The sequence below is a fragment of the Lupinus angustifolius genome, chromosome LG13, assembly GCF_001865875.1.
Source record: "Lupinus angustifolius cultivar Tanjil chromosome LG13, LupAngTanjil_v1.0, whole genome shotgun sequence".
In the NCBI taxonomy this organism is placed as follows: Eukaryota; Viridiplantae; Streptophyta; class Magnoliopsida; order Fabales; family Fabaceae; genus Lupinus; species Lupinus angustifolius.
Window position 1 is genome coordinate 9,302,027 of NC_032021.1, and position 18,290 is coordinate 9,320,316.

Consider the following 18,290-nt stretch of genomic DNA (forward strand, 5'->3'; position numbering starts at 1 on the left):
GTAGTGGCGACTCGAGAGGTCGCGTAGCCGAAAATCGGGGCGCGACAGTGATGGTCCAAACAAGTCCATGCGGAGAAGCTCTAAAGGTCTAGTAATGGATATCGCATTCTTTTTATTAAAGGAATTCTTTACATGTTTACATTTTTGACACATGTTACAAGAATCCTGAGTTTTAAAATCGAGTTTTGGTAGACCGATAACCAAATTATTTTTAGATACTTTTTCTAAATGCTTCACATTAATGTGAGTGACTCGTCTATGCCAAAGTCAGATGTCATCTTCTTTTGAAATAAAACATTTTGAAAATAAGGAAGTGACCAGATTAACCATATAAATATTATTTACACGATATCCGACAAACTTTATATTATTAGATAATACGTCACGAATTATATAACAATCAGAATCAAATGACACACGATTACCTTTGTCGCATAGTTGGCTGATGTTCAACAGATAATGTCCAAACCTTCTATGTATAGAACGTTCTCGATTATGGTATGGGTTGAGTTGCCAATCTTTCTAGTGCCTAAGATTCTTCTTTTGTTGTTGTCTTCATAAGTGACGAAACCTTTTTCTTTTAATGACAAGTCTAGGAATTTTGACTTGTCTCCAGTCATATGTCTCGAACATCCGCTATCAAGATACCAATGTTGCCCATGTGTTCGTAGACATACCTGCAAAATAGATCACCTGCTAGTTTCAAGTACCCAAATTATGTTGGGTCCTTTTCTATTAGTAACCAAGGAGTTATCTCCCTTTCTTACCCAAGCGTAAATACCACTTGGTATCCCATATTTCCTGATGTAGCAGGAATGAGAGGTGTGGCCATGTGTGCCACAATAGAAACATGTAGGAACTCTATTTTTCTTATTAGACTTTTTATTTGGACGAGTTAGAGGTCTCCTATATGGTCTATTCCTATGGGATGGGGGACCATACCCTAATCTAGTGTGGTCACCAACGTTTCTTGTTTTACTAAGCAAGGTATCTACTGGTGTTGACTATTTATAAGTTTTGCGAGTTTTTCATTTAGTTTAAAATTCTCGTTTTTCAAGTCCTCGCAAGACTCACAAGTAGTTCTTTGACATAAATTATTTTTAGAGCAGTTGCATGAAGTACAAGAAAAAATTAGATCTAAAGTTTCATTTTCCAAATTTAGCTCATCTAATTCTTTTTGTAGTTGAATTATTTTCTGATCATATTGCAAAATTATTCTTTTTCTATCAACACTTATTTTTGCTAATTTCTTAAGCTCTCATGCATCTTAACATAAGCATCATATAAAACATCATATGAGGGGGAATCATCAGATGAGGAAGATGTGTCAGAATATACCTCATTTGTAGCATCCTTACTACCTGATCCGCAAGCCTCATCTGTTATGATCATTAGGCATAGCTTGGCGGTCTCCTCTTCATCCGATGTGTTTGATGTTGTTTCTTCCTCCAGTACATCCCACATAATGCATGTCTTTTTCGATTTGAAGTCTCGGGGAGTGCTCTTCTCTGAATCAACTCTCTTCAAGTAAGCGGGACACTAGAACTTCATGTGACCCGGCTTACCACATTCATGGCAAGTGAAGCGCTCCTTATTCTTGCATTTCTTAGTTGATTCTCGCGCTTCTTTCTTTTGAAATCGCTTCAAACCTCCTTTCTTCTTCAGAAATTTTCCAAATTTTTGCACAAGAAGGTTTAGCGTTTCTTCATCAATGTCTGAGTCAGAGTCTTCATTGTCCATCTCTTTAGTGGGTTGTGATGTTGTAGCTTTAAGAGATATTCCTTTCTTTTTCCGATCAAACTCCTCATGCATGGTCAGATGCCCAAGCTCCATCTCATGCTCTTGAAGCTTTCCGAACAATGTTGCCAAAGGCATGGAATATAGATCCTTGGACTCCATCATTGCCGTCACTTTAGGTTGCCATCTCCTGTCAAGACAGTGTAAAACTTTATTAGTGAGTTCTCCTCTGGTAAACATTTTATCTAAAGCAATACGATGATTAATAATGTGAGTGAATCACTTTTGCATGTCGCCAATTGATTCACTCGGTAACATACGAAATAATTCGTATTCATGTGTCAGCGCATTCAGCCTGACGCACTTGACCTCGCCAGTGCCTTCATGAGTCACTTGTAAAGTGTCCCACATTTCCTTGGCACTTTGACATTGAGATACTCGAAAGAATTCATCGTAAGATAGGGCCGAGGTAATTCTATTTTTGGTGTGAAGGTTGAACTGAACCTTCTTGCGCTCCTTATCGGTCCATAAGCTTTTGGGCTTTCCTTTCGGTTCGCCATCCACTAAGTGAAGTGGGACGAATGGACCACTGATTACGGATTCCTAAATGTCCGAATCAATAGCCTCTATAAAGATCTTCATCCGGACTTTCCAGTAGGCGTATCCCTCGCCACTAAATATGGGAGGGCGGTTAATGGATGCACCATCACCGACAAAGGGGTTGGTGGAACCCATTTAAATTCCCTAAGGATCACGCGGATACAGTTGAGCTAGCACGCCGTACTAGCTCTAATACCACTTGTTAGGTGTCAGTGGCCTAGGAACACCTAGAAGGGGGATTGAATAGGTGTAGCGGTTATCAATCACCGCTTCTCGCACCAAAACCCAGTTCTAGAAACATCCTAGTTAATGGATTAACAACTGGTTTTAATCGATTAACACACACACAAAATAGAATGATTAGAGCAGCAAATTGCACAATTATTTAAAATTAAATGAGCAGAGATAAAGTAGATATTTTTAAGCAATATTAACAAGTATATGGCAGGGTACAATTATGCAAAATATCAGCTAACTCGAATTGAAACAGCAAGAAAAGTAAAGAAGATTTAAGGAGAGAACAACGTGCAAAGATGGATTTTTATCCTAGTTCGTTTGCGGTCCACTGCAAACTACATCCAACCCTCCCCTTCTGATCTTGGGAGATTTTCTTCTTCACAATATTGACTATACGTATAATCACATACACCAATTCAATTTACAAAACATAGGATGCTTCTTTCTTGAAATCTAGAACACATATCCCTTGGTTTGACTCTATCTATCGCCTGAGAAAACCTTTCTCGCGAAACAGCCTCAACCAAGATTCTTGTTCTCAAATCAAGACCTCCTAGTCTTGGTGAAGAATCTCTATCTCTGTGGTGGTAAGACACCAAGAGATCAATCCAATACACACAAAAACATATTACAAAAGCAAGGTATTATAAGCACAATAATTCTTGAAATATTACAATGAAAGACCTTAAGACTAATCCACTCATAATTCACTCAAGCCATCAAATACATGTGAGTTAATCAAAAACAGTAATCAATATCTCTCTCTAAGAATCTTTACAAATAATGCATGAACATGTGAGAAAGATAAGGATGAGACTAAGCATATGAAAAAACAGTATGCAAATCAAAGAATCAATAAGGCATGTTAATCTCTCTTCCTCACACATGCAATTCTCTCTTGCAAAAATAGAATGCAAAAACGAAATATGCTCTCTAAAGCAATCATATACAATTGAATGCAATGCTACATTTTTCTGGAAGTTGCCTCAACTTATACAAGGCGGTTTTGAAAGTTGAATTCGTTGCAATAAGTTAAGCGGTTAAAACAGAAATCAGTTATAACACAAAACAAACATGTTAATCGATTAAGGTAACCCATTAATCGAATAACCAGTGCAACATAATTGAAACAAAAACTAGTTGTAACAGAAACACTAATATAACAAAAAAACAGTTGAGTTAATCGATTAAGTCACCACGTTAATTGATTAACCATCATATTAAAACACGTGGTTCAAAAGGTAAACTTCTCATGTGTTATGCTTAACTCCTATACATGTTTTAGCTATTATATTATGGCTAATATGCACATATAACATGTATGATTAATGCATGAACATATAATTAACTAGATGATATGTCTCATGGATGTGATATGACAATTATAATGGCTTGACAGACTTGCACCTAGGTTCACCTCACTTATACTCACTTACTAAGGCACACATCCCATTCTTACTTAAAATAATGACTCTATTTATATCCTAGTCTAGATATGACCAATGAGCTCTAGACATGTTACTTGTTGAGCTATCTTCAAGCTTTAATAGAACCTTGTCTTCATCAAAACATAGGCAAGGCATTGCTAGTGCTATCCTTGACACTTTGCACTTTCATCCACTACCCTCCATCAATAAGGCTTTTGCTCTTCTAATAAGGCAGGAGAGACACATTACCTCTCATTATAGTGATCCCAAGATTCTTATGAACACTGCTGAGAATTCACATAACAATAATGAGTATGGAACAAGCTTCAAGAACAACAGAGGAAGAGGCAGGGGAAGAAATTACCAGAATCCAACAGGAAGAGGCTTAAGAAGGAATCAAGATATGCACACACTGCCACAAATCAGGACACACAATTGACCAATGTTTCAAGAAACATGGTTTTCCCCCACCTGGAAGTTTCCAGAACTACAATGTTAACAACTTGACTACATTTGAGGAAGAAATGTGCACTGCTGACAATCAAACAAAAGCAAGAGAACAACATGGCTCTATTACCATGTTAAACATGGTATCCCATTTGCCCAGAATTTCAGAGAAGATATTGAAGAAGAAGAAGAAGAAGAAAAGAAAAATGCTTCTATATATTCATTCATGTTATGGGGAAATACACAAGGGATATTTATAGCAACTTAAGTTAGTTGGGCAAAACTGAAATAACAACTAGACCCAACTAACAAGCCAAAAATAGAAAGATAAGAAAGTGGGCCTCTAACATAAAAACGAAGACTAGGGCAAACATAAAAGAATGAAAGAAAGGTGAAAAATTTCAGCTTCTTTGATCTTCATCTTCTTGAGTGGAATTAGTTGGATTGACTTCTTTTTCTAGTTTTAACACTAAGATAAATAAGATAATCACCAGAGAATAACCATCTAGCCTATCTAGATAATTTTTTAGAGATAACTATGATAAAAATTAATCAAATAATTAGGGGTTAACTATTAACAAATATATCTATTTGCAAATTAGTTGAAAAATCTGTGGTATTACAATCTTGAGTTGAAATTTGCTAGCCAACACATTTTCTTGGGAAGAAAAACAAGACTAAGGAACTAGAAATCACTTCTTAATCATTCAGGATGATTTGGACTCTCACGAGAGGTATACATAACAAAATAAAAGGATATATACTCTTTGGTTCTTAAATTAGGACATAACAATATAAAAGGATATATATACTCTTTGTTTTTTAAATTAGCTCGTGGTAATTGATATGGCCTAATTTATGCATCATGATTAGAGGTGTAAGTAGTTTAGGATTAAATCGTAAAACTGATGGAATTGGAATAAACTAAAAAAATATAGTTCACTTCTATAGTTAGATTCAATTAATTTTTTAAGAAATTGTTTGTAATTGATTTCATTCATAGGAACTAGGAGAACCGAACATAGAACTTAATGAACAATCATCAATCAGGTGGTACTTTATATGAAGTAGTACAACTCTCACTCTATAATAGACATATAAGTAAAAAAAGTAACAAAACAAGTTCTTCTAACATATCGATAAATACAAGTTTAGATTTTTTTTGGCATGAAGCAAAATAACAAAATTTTATAGAAGATAAACTAGTACCAAACCTATAGACACATGATAAAATGTAACATTTTCCATTAAAAAAAGTGAATGGATGAACCGGATAAAACTATTCATTATTGATTCAGTTTTAACGATGAAAAACACTATAAACTGAATTATCACCTTTTTGTTCGGTTCAATTCTTGAACTACCAAAAAAAAGTTGAATCAAACCAAATTGTTCAGACTTATTAATAACCATGTGGTAAGTGTTATGTTACAATCCACGACATTCGTAGGCATCTGTTTGGGGAGCATGTATGTATAATAATGTGTTACTCCATTTATCACTATTGTGATTGATTATAAAACTTATTTATTAATTTCCTAGTTAAAATAATTTTTTCAGCTAAGCCTAATGAATAACACATGAATGAATGTCACTTTTTTTTTTTATAAATGTACTCCCATCCATTTGTCACATCAACCCTTAATAGAGGGTAACCTAAAAGCAAATATCAAAACCAGTTTTTTTTCTTTTTTGAAAATTACGGATCGGTAAAATAGAAACTTATGGATAAAACCAAATCTTTGCTTATCTTGCATGGATCAAAAGCTTAATCATGCAAATTTTGATTGTACATCAATGTTATTTGACGATAACGTTGTATTAGATTCAAAACAATGCAAATTAAATAGCTTCTATCATTATGTTATTTGATTGTACCTTTAACGTATAATTTATAATGTGAGGCATAATTTTTATATTCTACATGATATTTCTATTTATGTTTTATTTCATCTGTTTATTTTTATACATTCTCGTTTTAAGTGAAAATCATAAAGCAATAATAACATGTAACATATATCCTCATTACATAGACAATTAAAAAAATTAAAATTTTCTGATGAAACAATTTAGGAAATATATAAGACCTAGAGAAGTTAGTTAATAATTAATCTAATGGCAAGTAGCCGAACACCATCTTAATTTTTGAAGGGAATACTGTCTTATATTTACTTATTAGTACTTCGGAAAACTGATTGATAGTCTTCTTTGTATATTTGTTTTCTTCTTCTTCTTTGTATATTTGTTTTCTTCTTCTTCTTTGATCCACCCACTTCCACACATTAAATTCTTTATTTCCTCTTTGTTTAGATTTGAATGAACAGGTGTGATCCAATGAATGAAGAGAGACAATAAAATTGACTAGTTTTGATGATGCCATTTCATATTGGCCCCCAAAGACCCATGGATTCCATAATTTAAAAATATATATTAACATATACTCACCATTGCGTTTCAAAACATACGTGAACTATCTTAATAAAAATGTGTTTTAAACTAAAAAAAGATGTATATATTAATAGTATAAAATATTTTTATATTTTCACGGTATTATCTATTATTCATATTTTATTATCATTCACACTTTTAAAAATAAGTAACATAAATAAATGTTAAATGATAATAAGTTATATATTAATTTTTACAACAATAGTGTATAAATATTACACTCTTTAAAATATTTGTTCACTTATAATTATTGGAGATTATTAAATGTTTAATTTGTGATAGAATAGAAATTGGTACACCTCTAGTGAAACCTTAAATATACAAAAAAAAAAATGTTAACGAGGACCCATTGACTAACTACAAAAGAGTTTAATTTGTTATATAGAGTGAGGAATATTTTTGGTTATATAAAAAATAATTAATTTGTAATAATGTACATAAAATAGGGTGAGCAGGACCCTATCATACTCGCTAACTCGGCATGGCCCGTTTATGATCGGACCAAATAGGGTCGAGTCTTATCATTCTAGGGTTGGGTTTAAGTTCAAAATTAGATCTGATCAATATTTAGGGTTGGGTATGGACCAAACATGACATGACCCGATATTTCTCATGGTTACTCACTCATCATGTTTGTATGTGTTTCTATTCAAACGTGTACAGAGTAATACATTTTTTGGTCGAAAATATCATTGATTATTTAATTTTATCATATATACATGATTAATAATATAAATGAATAATATCATTTTATATATCAAATTAGATATTCATAATAATAAATAATATTGAGAAGACTTTATCTAAAGTGACTATGCATTATATTTAATCGGATCTAGGATGAACATCAAATTTAGAAGCAGACCTAATCGATATTTAGGGTCAGGTTAACTTTAGGTCTATGGTCGAATCCAAGTCCAAAAAATGATTTAGCCTATATTTAGGGTCGGTAAGGGACAAACCTTAACCCGCCCTAACCTACTCATGCTTATCTCTAATATAAAAAGGACAATAAATAATGAAAGATAAAAATAAAGTCTAAATAGTAAAATTAGAAATTGATCTTTTTTTTTTTAATTTTATAATAAAATTAATCACATTTTTCATTTTAATATGGAGTACATTCATGGAGAGAATAATTGCAAATATACTATAACTGATGTATATTAAACTTTAATTAAACTACATAAATGATCAACCAAAAAAATAACTAATCAACCAAAAAAAACTACATAAATAACAAAAATATTAAAATCATAAAGATTAGTATAACTTCTCTCCTAGTTTCAGGTGACGAATTTGACAATTTCACTGAAGAAGAGGGTTCAGGTTTCAACACAAAAACAACACCTTCTCCTTCTTCTCTCTTTCTCTTTCTTCTTCATTACTCTTTCACTTTCCTTCTTTATGTTTTCCCCCAAAAATACCATTTTTTTCACCAATTTTCCAAATTCTAAACCCATTTCTCTCTCTACAAGATTTCTTTTCACATTCTAAGCGAAACCCACATCGTGAACCCTCAGATTCTTACCCCTTTTGAATCTGAAACCAGTTGAAGTGGTGGAATTGAAGCGTTGGTGAGATGAGAAGAAGAACAACAACTTGCATGAATTTGTTGTGAGGACTTGGTGCTTCTTCTTCATCTTTAATGGCAACGAAGCGTGTGTTTGAAGCATGGAAAGGAAGTAATGTAATGTTTCTTCTTCTTTTCTCTTCTTGATTTTTGTGAATTTAGCTTTTAATGCTTGATTTTTCATCTGGGAATGCTTTAGATTTGCTTTAGTTTTTTTCTTTTTGTTTTGAAGGGGTTAATAATAGTTAGTAATGATGGGTTTGAATTTCTAATGCTGTTTCTGTTGTTGGTTGAAACTTCAAAGATAGTGATAGGATAAAGTTGTTAACTTTGGAGTGTAATTTCAGTTTTAGGAAAGTTTGTGTGTTGTGTTGAGCTGGTGGAGTGAGATTATGACTTTTAGGTATTCTACCAATTTGAATGAATGAATAGTTACTTGAATGTTCTATAACTGTTGTGTCTGTGTTTGGAAGTTGAGAACCCCTTTTTGATTATTTCAAGATGTTTGATATTTCTAAACTTCAATTAGCTATAACCTTGGTTGAAAAAGAAGTAATTTTTACTCTCCTTTCATCAAATTTAGGTTTTAATTTCAACTATTACTCCTATCAGAATACCTTTAGTAAAATTAGTTACTTTCATAGAATTTGTAACTATACATACTAATAACATTCGAAGAATATTCATTATGTCAAGTCACGTTTAACGAAAAAGTATCCCAATGTAAAATCAGTTTCAAACTCAAGTTTGCAAAACTTCATTCAGTAAAACTCAGTTTTGCAAACGGTTCCCAAATTTACCGTGTATGTTTATATGAGGTGTTTTGCTTGACTTTGCACAAATTTGGGCTTTTGATAAATTTTCTGTTTGATTCTTTTAATGATATTTCCATATAAAACAAATATCATTTGAGATAGTTAAGGTTACTATTAATGGCATGCTCCTTTTTTATATTCTCTATAAATGTTGAATAAAGATGAACTTCATGTTAGGTATATTTATCTGATGGATTATTTTTTTATAAGAAAAGAAATGTTATTAGAAAAGGAGAAAATTACAAGAAGATAAGAAATCGTTAGAAAAACCAAAAGGAACATCTAGGAAGTATGTAAAGGGTCGTGCACTAAAGCATACCAGTCTCTCTGCATATTTACCATATGAACACCACCAAAAAGCCCATGGGATTTGCACCAGAGTTAAGCCAAAAACTAACCCTATGTCAGACATAATCAAGAGGTGAAAAAGAATCATTGAAATTTCTGTTGTTCCTTTCCAGACAAGTACACCAAAGGACCGCAAAGGCAGAGCATTGCCATATTTATCTGATTGATTCTGTGCTTGATGTAATGCTAATATGGCATAGTTTCTGTATTTTTGGGTGAAAATTTTGCGGTCTGACTAAAGATAAGCTGTAAAGTTTGAGAATGATTATTGTATGAGTGAGAAATGGTGTGGTTTTAGTTATATTGGCTTAACATGGGATGGAGAGGAGTTCAGGAGCAGCATCTGGGGGTCCATACTATCTTCAGTATGAGTTCACAAGGCTTGTGGCAGAATAAACTCCAAAGTGATGGAAGAAAAGTTAGGTCAAGGCTTAGAGTGCATTAATGGGGTTGAAGCAGGAGGAATCTTCTATGTGCACAGTAATTGCATTTGGCAATATGCTAAAACGGTGGGTTTATGAGAAACTGTGATGATTTTATGTTTTCTTTGTAGAGAAACAACTTTGGAAGAGTAAATACACAAATGCTCAATTGTCTTGTAGTTGCATAAATAAGTTTCGGTCCTTTGTGCTCCGCGTAAGGCAATAAATGGCTCTATCTACAATTTATAGTGATTTTATTGGAGATGGATGATGGCTAGTAGTGTTTGGTGGTGGTGATTGTTGAGATAATTAGAAGGTTTTATTTTTTATTAGGATTAAATATATGATTATCAAATCATATCATCTATGTGATTAGGATTTAATATATGATAACATAATTATCAATCTACTCGCCTTCACACACCTCGAAAAAATGATATTGTTGAATGCAAACATCATCACATCATTGGAATTGCAAGAACACTTTGACTATGTACCATAGCACCTTTAGAATTTTGGGGGGATGCAGTTCTTACTGATTGTTTTCTTAAATAATAGGATGCCCTTGTCTATTTTGAATAAAAAAATACATTATTCCCTACTATGTCCAAGTGATGACCCTTTTAAAGTTCCTCTACGAGTTTTTGGTTCTACTTGTTATGTGCATGACTTATCTCTAGGTCAGAATAAGCTGTCAGCCTGTGCAATCAAATGCACATTTCTTGGATATTCCTTCGTTCAAAAAGGTTATCAGTGTTAGAATCCTTCCACTCATCGGTTCTATATCTCAGTCGATATACGTTCTTTGAGGATACTTCTTACTTTAGTACTTTCGTAACCTTAGAGTCCATATCTTAGGTACTACCTTTTCCTATTGTCCACGAGCCCCTAGTCTTAGATAGTTTACAAGTATTAATAGTGCCACCAGTGACCACAATACCACCCACATCAATTGTCACCCATTCCTCGTCCTATTATTGTTTATTAGTGACGCTCATATCCTTCAGAAATTGCAAATATTGAACATAATCCAGATCCAAGTGATTTCACTTCTGCTTAATTGCCTACTCCTGCTTCAGATCCACCTACATCTTCCATTGAATTACCCATCTTCCATTGAATTGCCTGCTCCTTGCATCAATTGTACATCAAGAATGCTTTCTTCATGGGGAGTTGCTATAAGATTTACATGGAGAAGCTACCTTGTTTTGTTGCTCAAGGAGAGTCTTGTGGATTTGTGTGTAGGCTATATAAGTATTTATATGGCCTTAAACAGTCTCCCAGAGCATGGTTCAGTAAGTTCAACTCTGTTCTCCATAAGTTTGATATGATCCTTAGTGAGAAAGACCACTCTGTATTCTATCAACATTCCCCCCTAGGTCAATGTATTTATATTGTAGTATATGTTGATGACATTGTCATTACTAGCAATGATCACAATGGAATCAAACGTCTCAAGCAACATTAATTTCAACACTTCCGAACGAAAGACTTGGGACTGTTGCATTACTTTATTGGAATTGAGGTAGCTCGATCACGCACGGATATTGCCATATCCCAGAGGAAATATACTCTAGATATCCTAAAGGACACAAGGATGTTAGACTGTAAGCCTATTGATGCTCCAATGGATCCTAATGTTAAACTTATGTCAGATCAAGGGAAACCATATTAGGACCGGGGAAATTTCGAAGACTTGTAGGTAAACTAAATTATTTGACTAGGACCAGGTTAGATATATCATTTGTTGTAAGTGTTGTAAGTCAATTCTTCAATTCACTAGTTGACAGTCATTGGAACGCAACTGTTCGAATCTTGAGATACATTAAAGGGTCTTTTGGAAGAGGATTGGTCTATGAGAATAATATCATATTGATATTCTCACATACTCTGATGCGGATTGGACTGGCTGCCCAAATGATAGGAAGTCAACTTCAAGTTATTGTGATTTAGTTGGTGGTGACCTTATCTCATGGAGAAGCAAGAAATAAAATGTTGTTGCTAGATCAAGTTCTGAGGCAGAATACATAGCCATGTCTCTTGCTGAAGGAGAATTAGCTTGGCTCAAACATCTTTCCTTAATATTTCTTTTTTTTTGTTCTAAATAATAAAAGAAGTGTAGTATTAGATGAGAAAAGTCCTTTTTATATTATAAAATTAGATGTGAATAGAATTGTACAAAGAAGAGGATAAGACATCCTCACAAAATACAAAAAGAAACAGCTAAACTAGGATGTAGAGCTATGCAGCAAAGTATGCTAAATGCCAATCCTTCTGCATGTCAACCATATAAAAAAAATCATGGGTATAGCACCAAAGTGATGCCCAAAGAGTGACACTATCCCAATACAAAGTTGGGATAGAGTTGACAAAAATCATACAGTACCTTTCCAACCATATACACCGAAGAACAGTGAAAACAGCACACCACCACTAAGTGTTGACATATTTACATGATCCAAAATCTCTGGATCTAGTGGTATGAAAAGAGTGCAAATCCATAGGGCAGTTCCAAGTTTCTTCAAAGATACCATACAATCCATTCCAAAGATATCTTGGTGCTGAACATTGAAGAAAAAGGTGATGCTCAGCTGCAGAATCAGAGCCACACAATCACACATAATACAAGATTTCCTCTCTTGTTATCCTAATATTTTCCAAATAATCTTGATTCAGGCTTTGTGCTGTTCGTAAGTCCTAAGAAACCTCAAATTTTCATGAACTTAAAACCTTCCTATTCCTCCTGTTGCAGCTTTTGTCAAAACTTTGTTTCAAAGTTATAATGTTATCCTCTTGAAATGACACGCTTTGCTAAGTTTGTCTATATTTATGATTAACTTTGGAGGTGTTAGTTTCTAGTGAACTATTTTCTGTCATATATTGAAATCTTATTTCACCTCAAGCTTTACTCCTGATCTTGTGCAGAAATTCGTATTTGGAGGGAGGTTGATATTTGGGCCTGATGCTAGGTCACTGGGTTTCACCTTGTTGCTGATTATACTTCCAGTCATCATCTTCTGTGTATTTGTGGGGAGGCATCTTCGACATGAATTTTCTTCATATAATGCAGGATATGCTATTTTGGTGGTGGCAATTCTCTTTAATATTTATGTAAGTTCTCTTATACATTTTCTGTTTGTCATCAAATTTTTATTCTTGTTATATGCATAGCTGAAACTTGTCATGTCCATACTCCAAATTTTAAATAGGTTATCACATGTTATACAGAAATTGCTTGCTACACGCGTCCAATTACACTTGCTATTGACACGAAAATCAGTGAAGTTTTTCGTGTGTTTCTCATTTGATGTTTTTATACTGTTATACATGCATAGCTGAAACTTGTCATTCCGTATGTTACATATTTAGATTTAGAAGTCAGTTATTGCTCTGCAGAAATTGCTTTCTATTGTCTCATCTAAATAATGTACTTTTGATTTCTGTCTTTCTCCAGCTCCTATTAAGTTTTTTATTTAACTATAGCTTACAGGTAAAAAAAATGTTGGATGAAACAAGACTCATTGTATGTTTTAGAAAAATATATTTTGATACTTGTTGTAGATACATCAGGTACCTGAAAATATATGAGATCTGAAAGAGAGGGAAAAAATAAAAAAGATATTGAATTAAAATGAGGAAAAAGAAATAGAGAAGACTGTAGCAATTGCAAAGCTGAGGAATTCCTTCACCCAAAAGCTGGCAGAACTGATTCTCAGTGTAGAGATTGACCATGTGGTCATGCTTGTGACCCTTGTACATAATGGAAATCCTCATCATTTCTTTCTAACATTTTACTGCTAATTTTAAAGATGTTTACAACATTGAGTACAAGTCACAACAACAGAGAACAAGGAGCCATAATCTATCTGACCCATCTTTTATTATTATCTACTAACATAAGATGGATTGAACTCCTGAACTAAGTCTTGTTTAATCCTTTCAATAAAAGAGTGACCAAGTGCACAACAAATCTCACTATTGTTGGTTATCCGGTTATGGACTGGTGGAGTAAGATGTAGACAACCTTACCCAAGTCGATGACATAGCAAGAAATGTATGCTTCACCTTTGACACTTTTTTTCTTTCAAATAAATGTCAACTTCATTGAAGTTTGTGACTTGTGTGCTGTTTCACGGATATCATTTTCTTTTATTTAACCAACAGTACCGTGGAAAGTTCGTTATTGACATTTGTTTTTCTTTAAGCTTGTTTACTGATATAAGGTTTGACATAATATGTTTTCATTGTTTATGTTTCTAGGTACTGGTTCTTCTCTTTCTTACGTCGTCGCGTGATCCGGGCATTATTCCAAGGAACTTACATCCTCCAGAGGAAGAATTTCGTTATGACTCTTCAGTTTCTATGGATGTTGGGGGACGACAAACACCAAGCCTTCAGTTCCCTCGATTTAAAGAAGTAATGGTCAATGGCCATCCTGTAAAGGTGAAGTATTGTGACACTTGTATGCTGTATCGCCCTCCTCGTTGCTCGCATTGCTCCATTTGCAACAACTGTGTTGAGCGATTTGATCACCATTGCCCTTGGGTGGGCCAATGCATTGGAATGGTATGATTGTTGACATTCACAATGCAATGGATCTTATGATGCATGCTTCCTTCATTGATATTCTTGACTTGTTACGTGCTTTCTTTGTTATTTTATTTATTTTAGACCTTTTCAATGTGCAGAGGAACTACCGTTACTTCTTTATGTTCGTTTCGTCGGCAACTATTCTATGTATCTATGTGTTTTCGTTCTCGGCATTTTACATCAAGGTTCTGATGGATCGTGAAGGCACAGTTTGGAAGGCAATGAAAGAATCCCCAGCATCTGTTATACTAATGGCTTATTGTTTTATCTCTCTGTGGTTTGTTGGTGGACTAACTGGCTTTCATTTGTACCTTATTGGCACAAATCAGGTCAGTCAATTTATTCAACAATTTTAAATCTAATATCTTGCTTTTATCTCATTGTTCATCATACCTATAGACTTGCTTGTAACTATGTGAATATTAGAATATATATATATATATATATATATATATATATAATTGTAGGATTTATATTCATAGAATCAATAAACATTTTATTGGAAAAGCTTCTAAATTGTAATGACTGCAATTTTTCCATTCACCCAGCACATTATGCAGGAAAGTCAATAGTTCAATTTATTTTCTTCAATGATTCATTTGCCGGTCCAATTTATTCGACATGGATAAAATCATAAAGTAGAGCTGGACATTAAGATACCCAATTGTTGTGCTTTAAGATAGCAAAAAATTAGGCTTTACTTATTGAAGATGTCACCTGTTTGAGTAGATAAATGCCATGATTGTATGGGAGAGGAAAGTGAATTTGAGTAGATAGTTTTTAAATCTATCAAATATATCTTCCATCTCTCATACTTGTCCTTTCATCCAAATAAGGGGAAGTTATAAATTTTCCAAAGATTGGTTATTTCTTCCTTCTACTCAATGATAATGAAGCCTTATTTGCTTGTCCCATGTGAAAAGGAAGCCGTCATACTAATTCTTTTCAATGGTATGGAGTACATATACACACAGATATGTACATATACACACAGATATATACATATACACACAGATATATATATACACACATATATGTAGATATATATATACACACATATATATAGATATATATATACACACAGATATATATATATATATACACACACATATATATATATACACACACAGATATATATATATATACACACACACGCACACCAAGAAGCGTCTTGATTTCCGACTACTCTGAAACCTGAACTTTAAAGAAACTAAACTGCATTCTATATTGATATAGTTTATAATCATAATGGCTTGTTTTATTTTATGGAAATTGTTCTTAGGTTAAAAGAGTATCTTCATCACCTACATGACTATCCTTTGTTTTGCAGACCACCTATGAAAATTTTCGCTACAGATCGGATGACAGGATCAATGTTTATAACCGGGGTTGTTTAAATAACTTTCTGGAAGTCTTTTGTACACAAGTAAAGCCCTCAAGGAACAATTTCCGTGCTTTTGTCCAAGAGGAGGTACCAAGGACACCTGCTCCAGTCACTGCTCGCGTACCTGAATCAGATTTGGGTGGAGATGCCCGTTCTAAGGTTGAAGATGATCTAGACATTGGTGAAGACCTGTTGAAGATATCTCAGCGTCGGAATATCGAAGAAATTGATGAGGACATTCGAAGCAGAGGGAGCAATGGACCACCCCATAATATTATATCTGACATTGATTCAGTTTTGGGCTCAGGTCGAGCTCCAACAATTCGATCTGAAGCAAGGCATTCGAGTTGGGGAAGAAGTGGAAGCTGGGAAATCGGACAGGAAATCCTTGCCAGTTCGAATGTCAGCGAAAGAAGCTATGTTGCTTCGAGGGAGGCCCGACAATGACCCGAAGTTGTGTTGTGTTTTGATATTTGCATAGCACATCATCAATGTAGATGATGTAGTTACTTAGATATTAAAATGGAAAAAAGAAATGTTTGTTTATTAGGGTTTTATCATTATAGGAGTGGGATTGAATTGATTGAGTCATTCAGTACAAAAAACTTAATTGAACTTTTTGTGTAATCTTAGCTCTTTGAAAAATGGAAGTGTGTGTAATTGGTTTGAGTGAGGAAAGAATAGTGTCTTTCTTTTTAATTTTTATATATTTTATTTTATCCAATAGTCCAATACTTTAATATTTGCATTGCATCTTTGCTTGGCACTAATCATGTAAATAACCAGTTCAAGTTCATGTCTTAAAACCAAAGTCATGGATATTTGCTGTTTAGTGTGCATTCTGATATAGTCTTTTAATAAAAATAGGATTTCCATTTTTTATTTGGTATACTTAACATTTCTCTAGCAATTGTAACTGACTTACCTGCACAGTTTGCAAAATAGATGTTCTTCTGTCAATCGTTTTAGTTGGATGATGAGCTTCAACATAATGGTAAGTTTTGTTATGAGTTCAAATTTTGAAAATAGTCTTTTTTTTGTGTGAATGTAAGACTAGTCAAGTATACTCTTTTAAATTCGATTAGGTGAGAACTTCTTGTAGTAAGCTGTATTTTTTAATTATTTTAGCTAATAAAATATGAATTAATAAATTTGACACACTTGCAAGTAGTTTTAGGTACTTAAATATATTTTTTAAAAGTCTATTTTAGTAACAGAAGTACAGAACATGATTATATTCCAGTTAACATTGTACTAAAGCAGGCGAAAATACATTTTAATGATGAGCCAATACTTTATATAATTATTATTGCATGGTTTGCTCTGCACATACGTTGTTTGTGACAATCATAACAAAATGAATAGTAAAAACATAAAATTGTATTTTGTTACATACATATATATCAAATAAAATGACAACTTCTTATATAAGACTTTTACCTAGGAGGATGTCTTATAACATAAAAGTCAGGTATGTGTTCAAATCGTATAAACAATCTCTTCACTTATGAAATTAAGGTTATGTATATTTATTTTCCCTAAACCATATTAAATAGGAACCCTAATAGAGATAGCTTGTGTTTGCATGAGTTGATTTACAAAAGAGTTAATGATTTATATATTTCATATTTCCGTTTTATTTTTACCCAAATATAGGTTGACAATGAGATCCTTGTAGCATGCTACAAATGGGCAAAACATAAAAGAATTATTGCTATACGTTTTTAGTACCTTTTCAATCACATTAAGTTTAGTAGGTATTAAGTAAACTCTGATTTAATTATTATCAGTGTGCTGAAACTACTTATTCTCTTGAACAAATCTGAGTTATCAAACAATAGCCCAAAAGGTTGGGAAGTATTGATCATGATTAGAAGAAGGCAAAAAAGGGGAGAGGAAAGATGGGGAGGTATTGGCGATTAGGATGTACCAAATTTTGGTTTGAATTTGAAAAGTAGATCACCATTTTTAAGCATGTATAATCCTTTATATTATGCTGTTAGAAAAGGGATAATCTAGATGAATCTATCGGAAGATCCTGTAAGAAATATAACTAATTTGTCTTTAAATTCTTGCATGTGATGTTAGATAATCTAAATATGTAAGCATTAGTGGCAGTCTCCAAAATGTTGATGATTGTATTATAACCTGCATTGAATATGATGTGAGATTATTGTGAGAATTTATTAATAAACCTTATATAAAACATTGACTTGCTATTGAAAGGTCATGGAATACCTTAAAATATTATAAACCTTAATT

At 33.3% G+C, this 18,290-nt stretch overlaps 1 protein-coding gene across 1 annotated transcript; it reads left to right on the forward strand.

The window, feature by feature from the left end:
- LOC109325753 (protein S-acyltransferase 8-like) lies at positions 8,157-16,727 on the forward strand. Its single transcript, XM_019558298.1, has 5 exons — positions 8,157-8,586; positions 12,980-13,165; positions 14,315-14,620; positions 14,743-14,973; positions 15,975-16,727. The coding sequence occupies exons 1-5, from the start codon at positions 8,545-8,547 to the stop codon at positions 16,473-16,475; spliced, it is 1,266 nt and encodes a 421-aa protein (XP_019413843.1). The 5' UTR covers positions 8,157-8,544; the 3' UTR covers positions 16,476-16,727.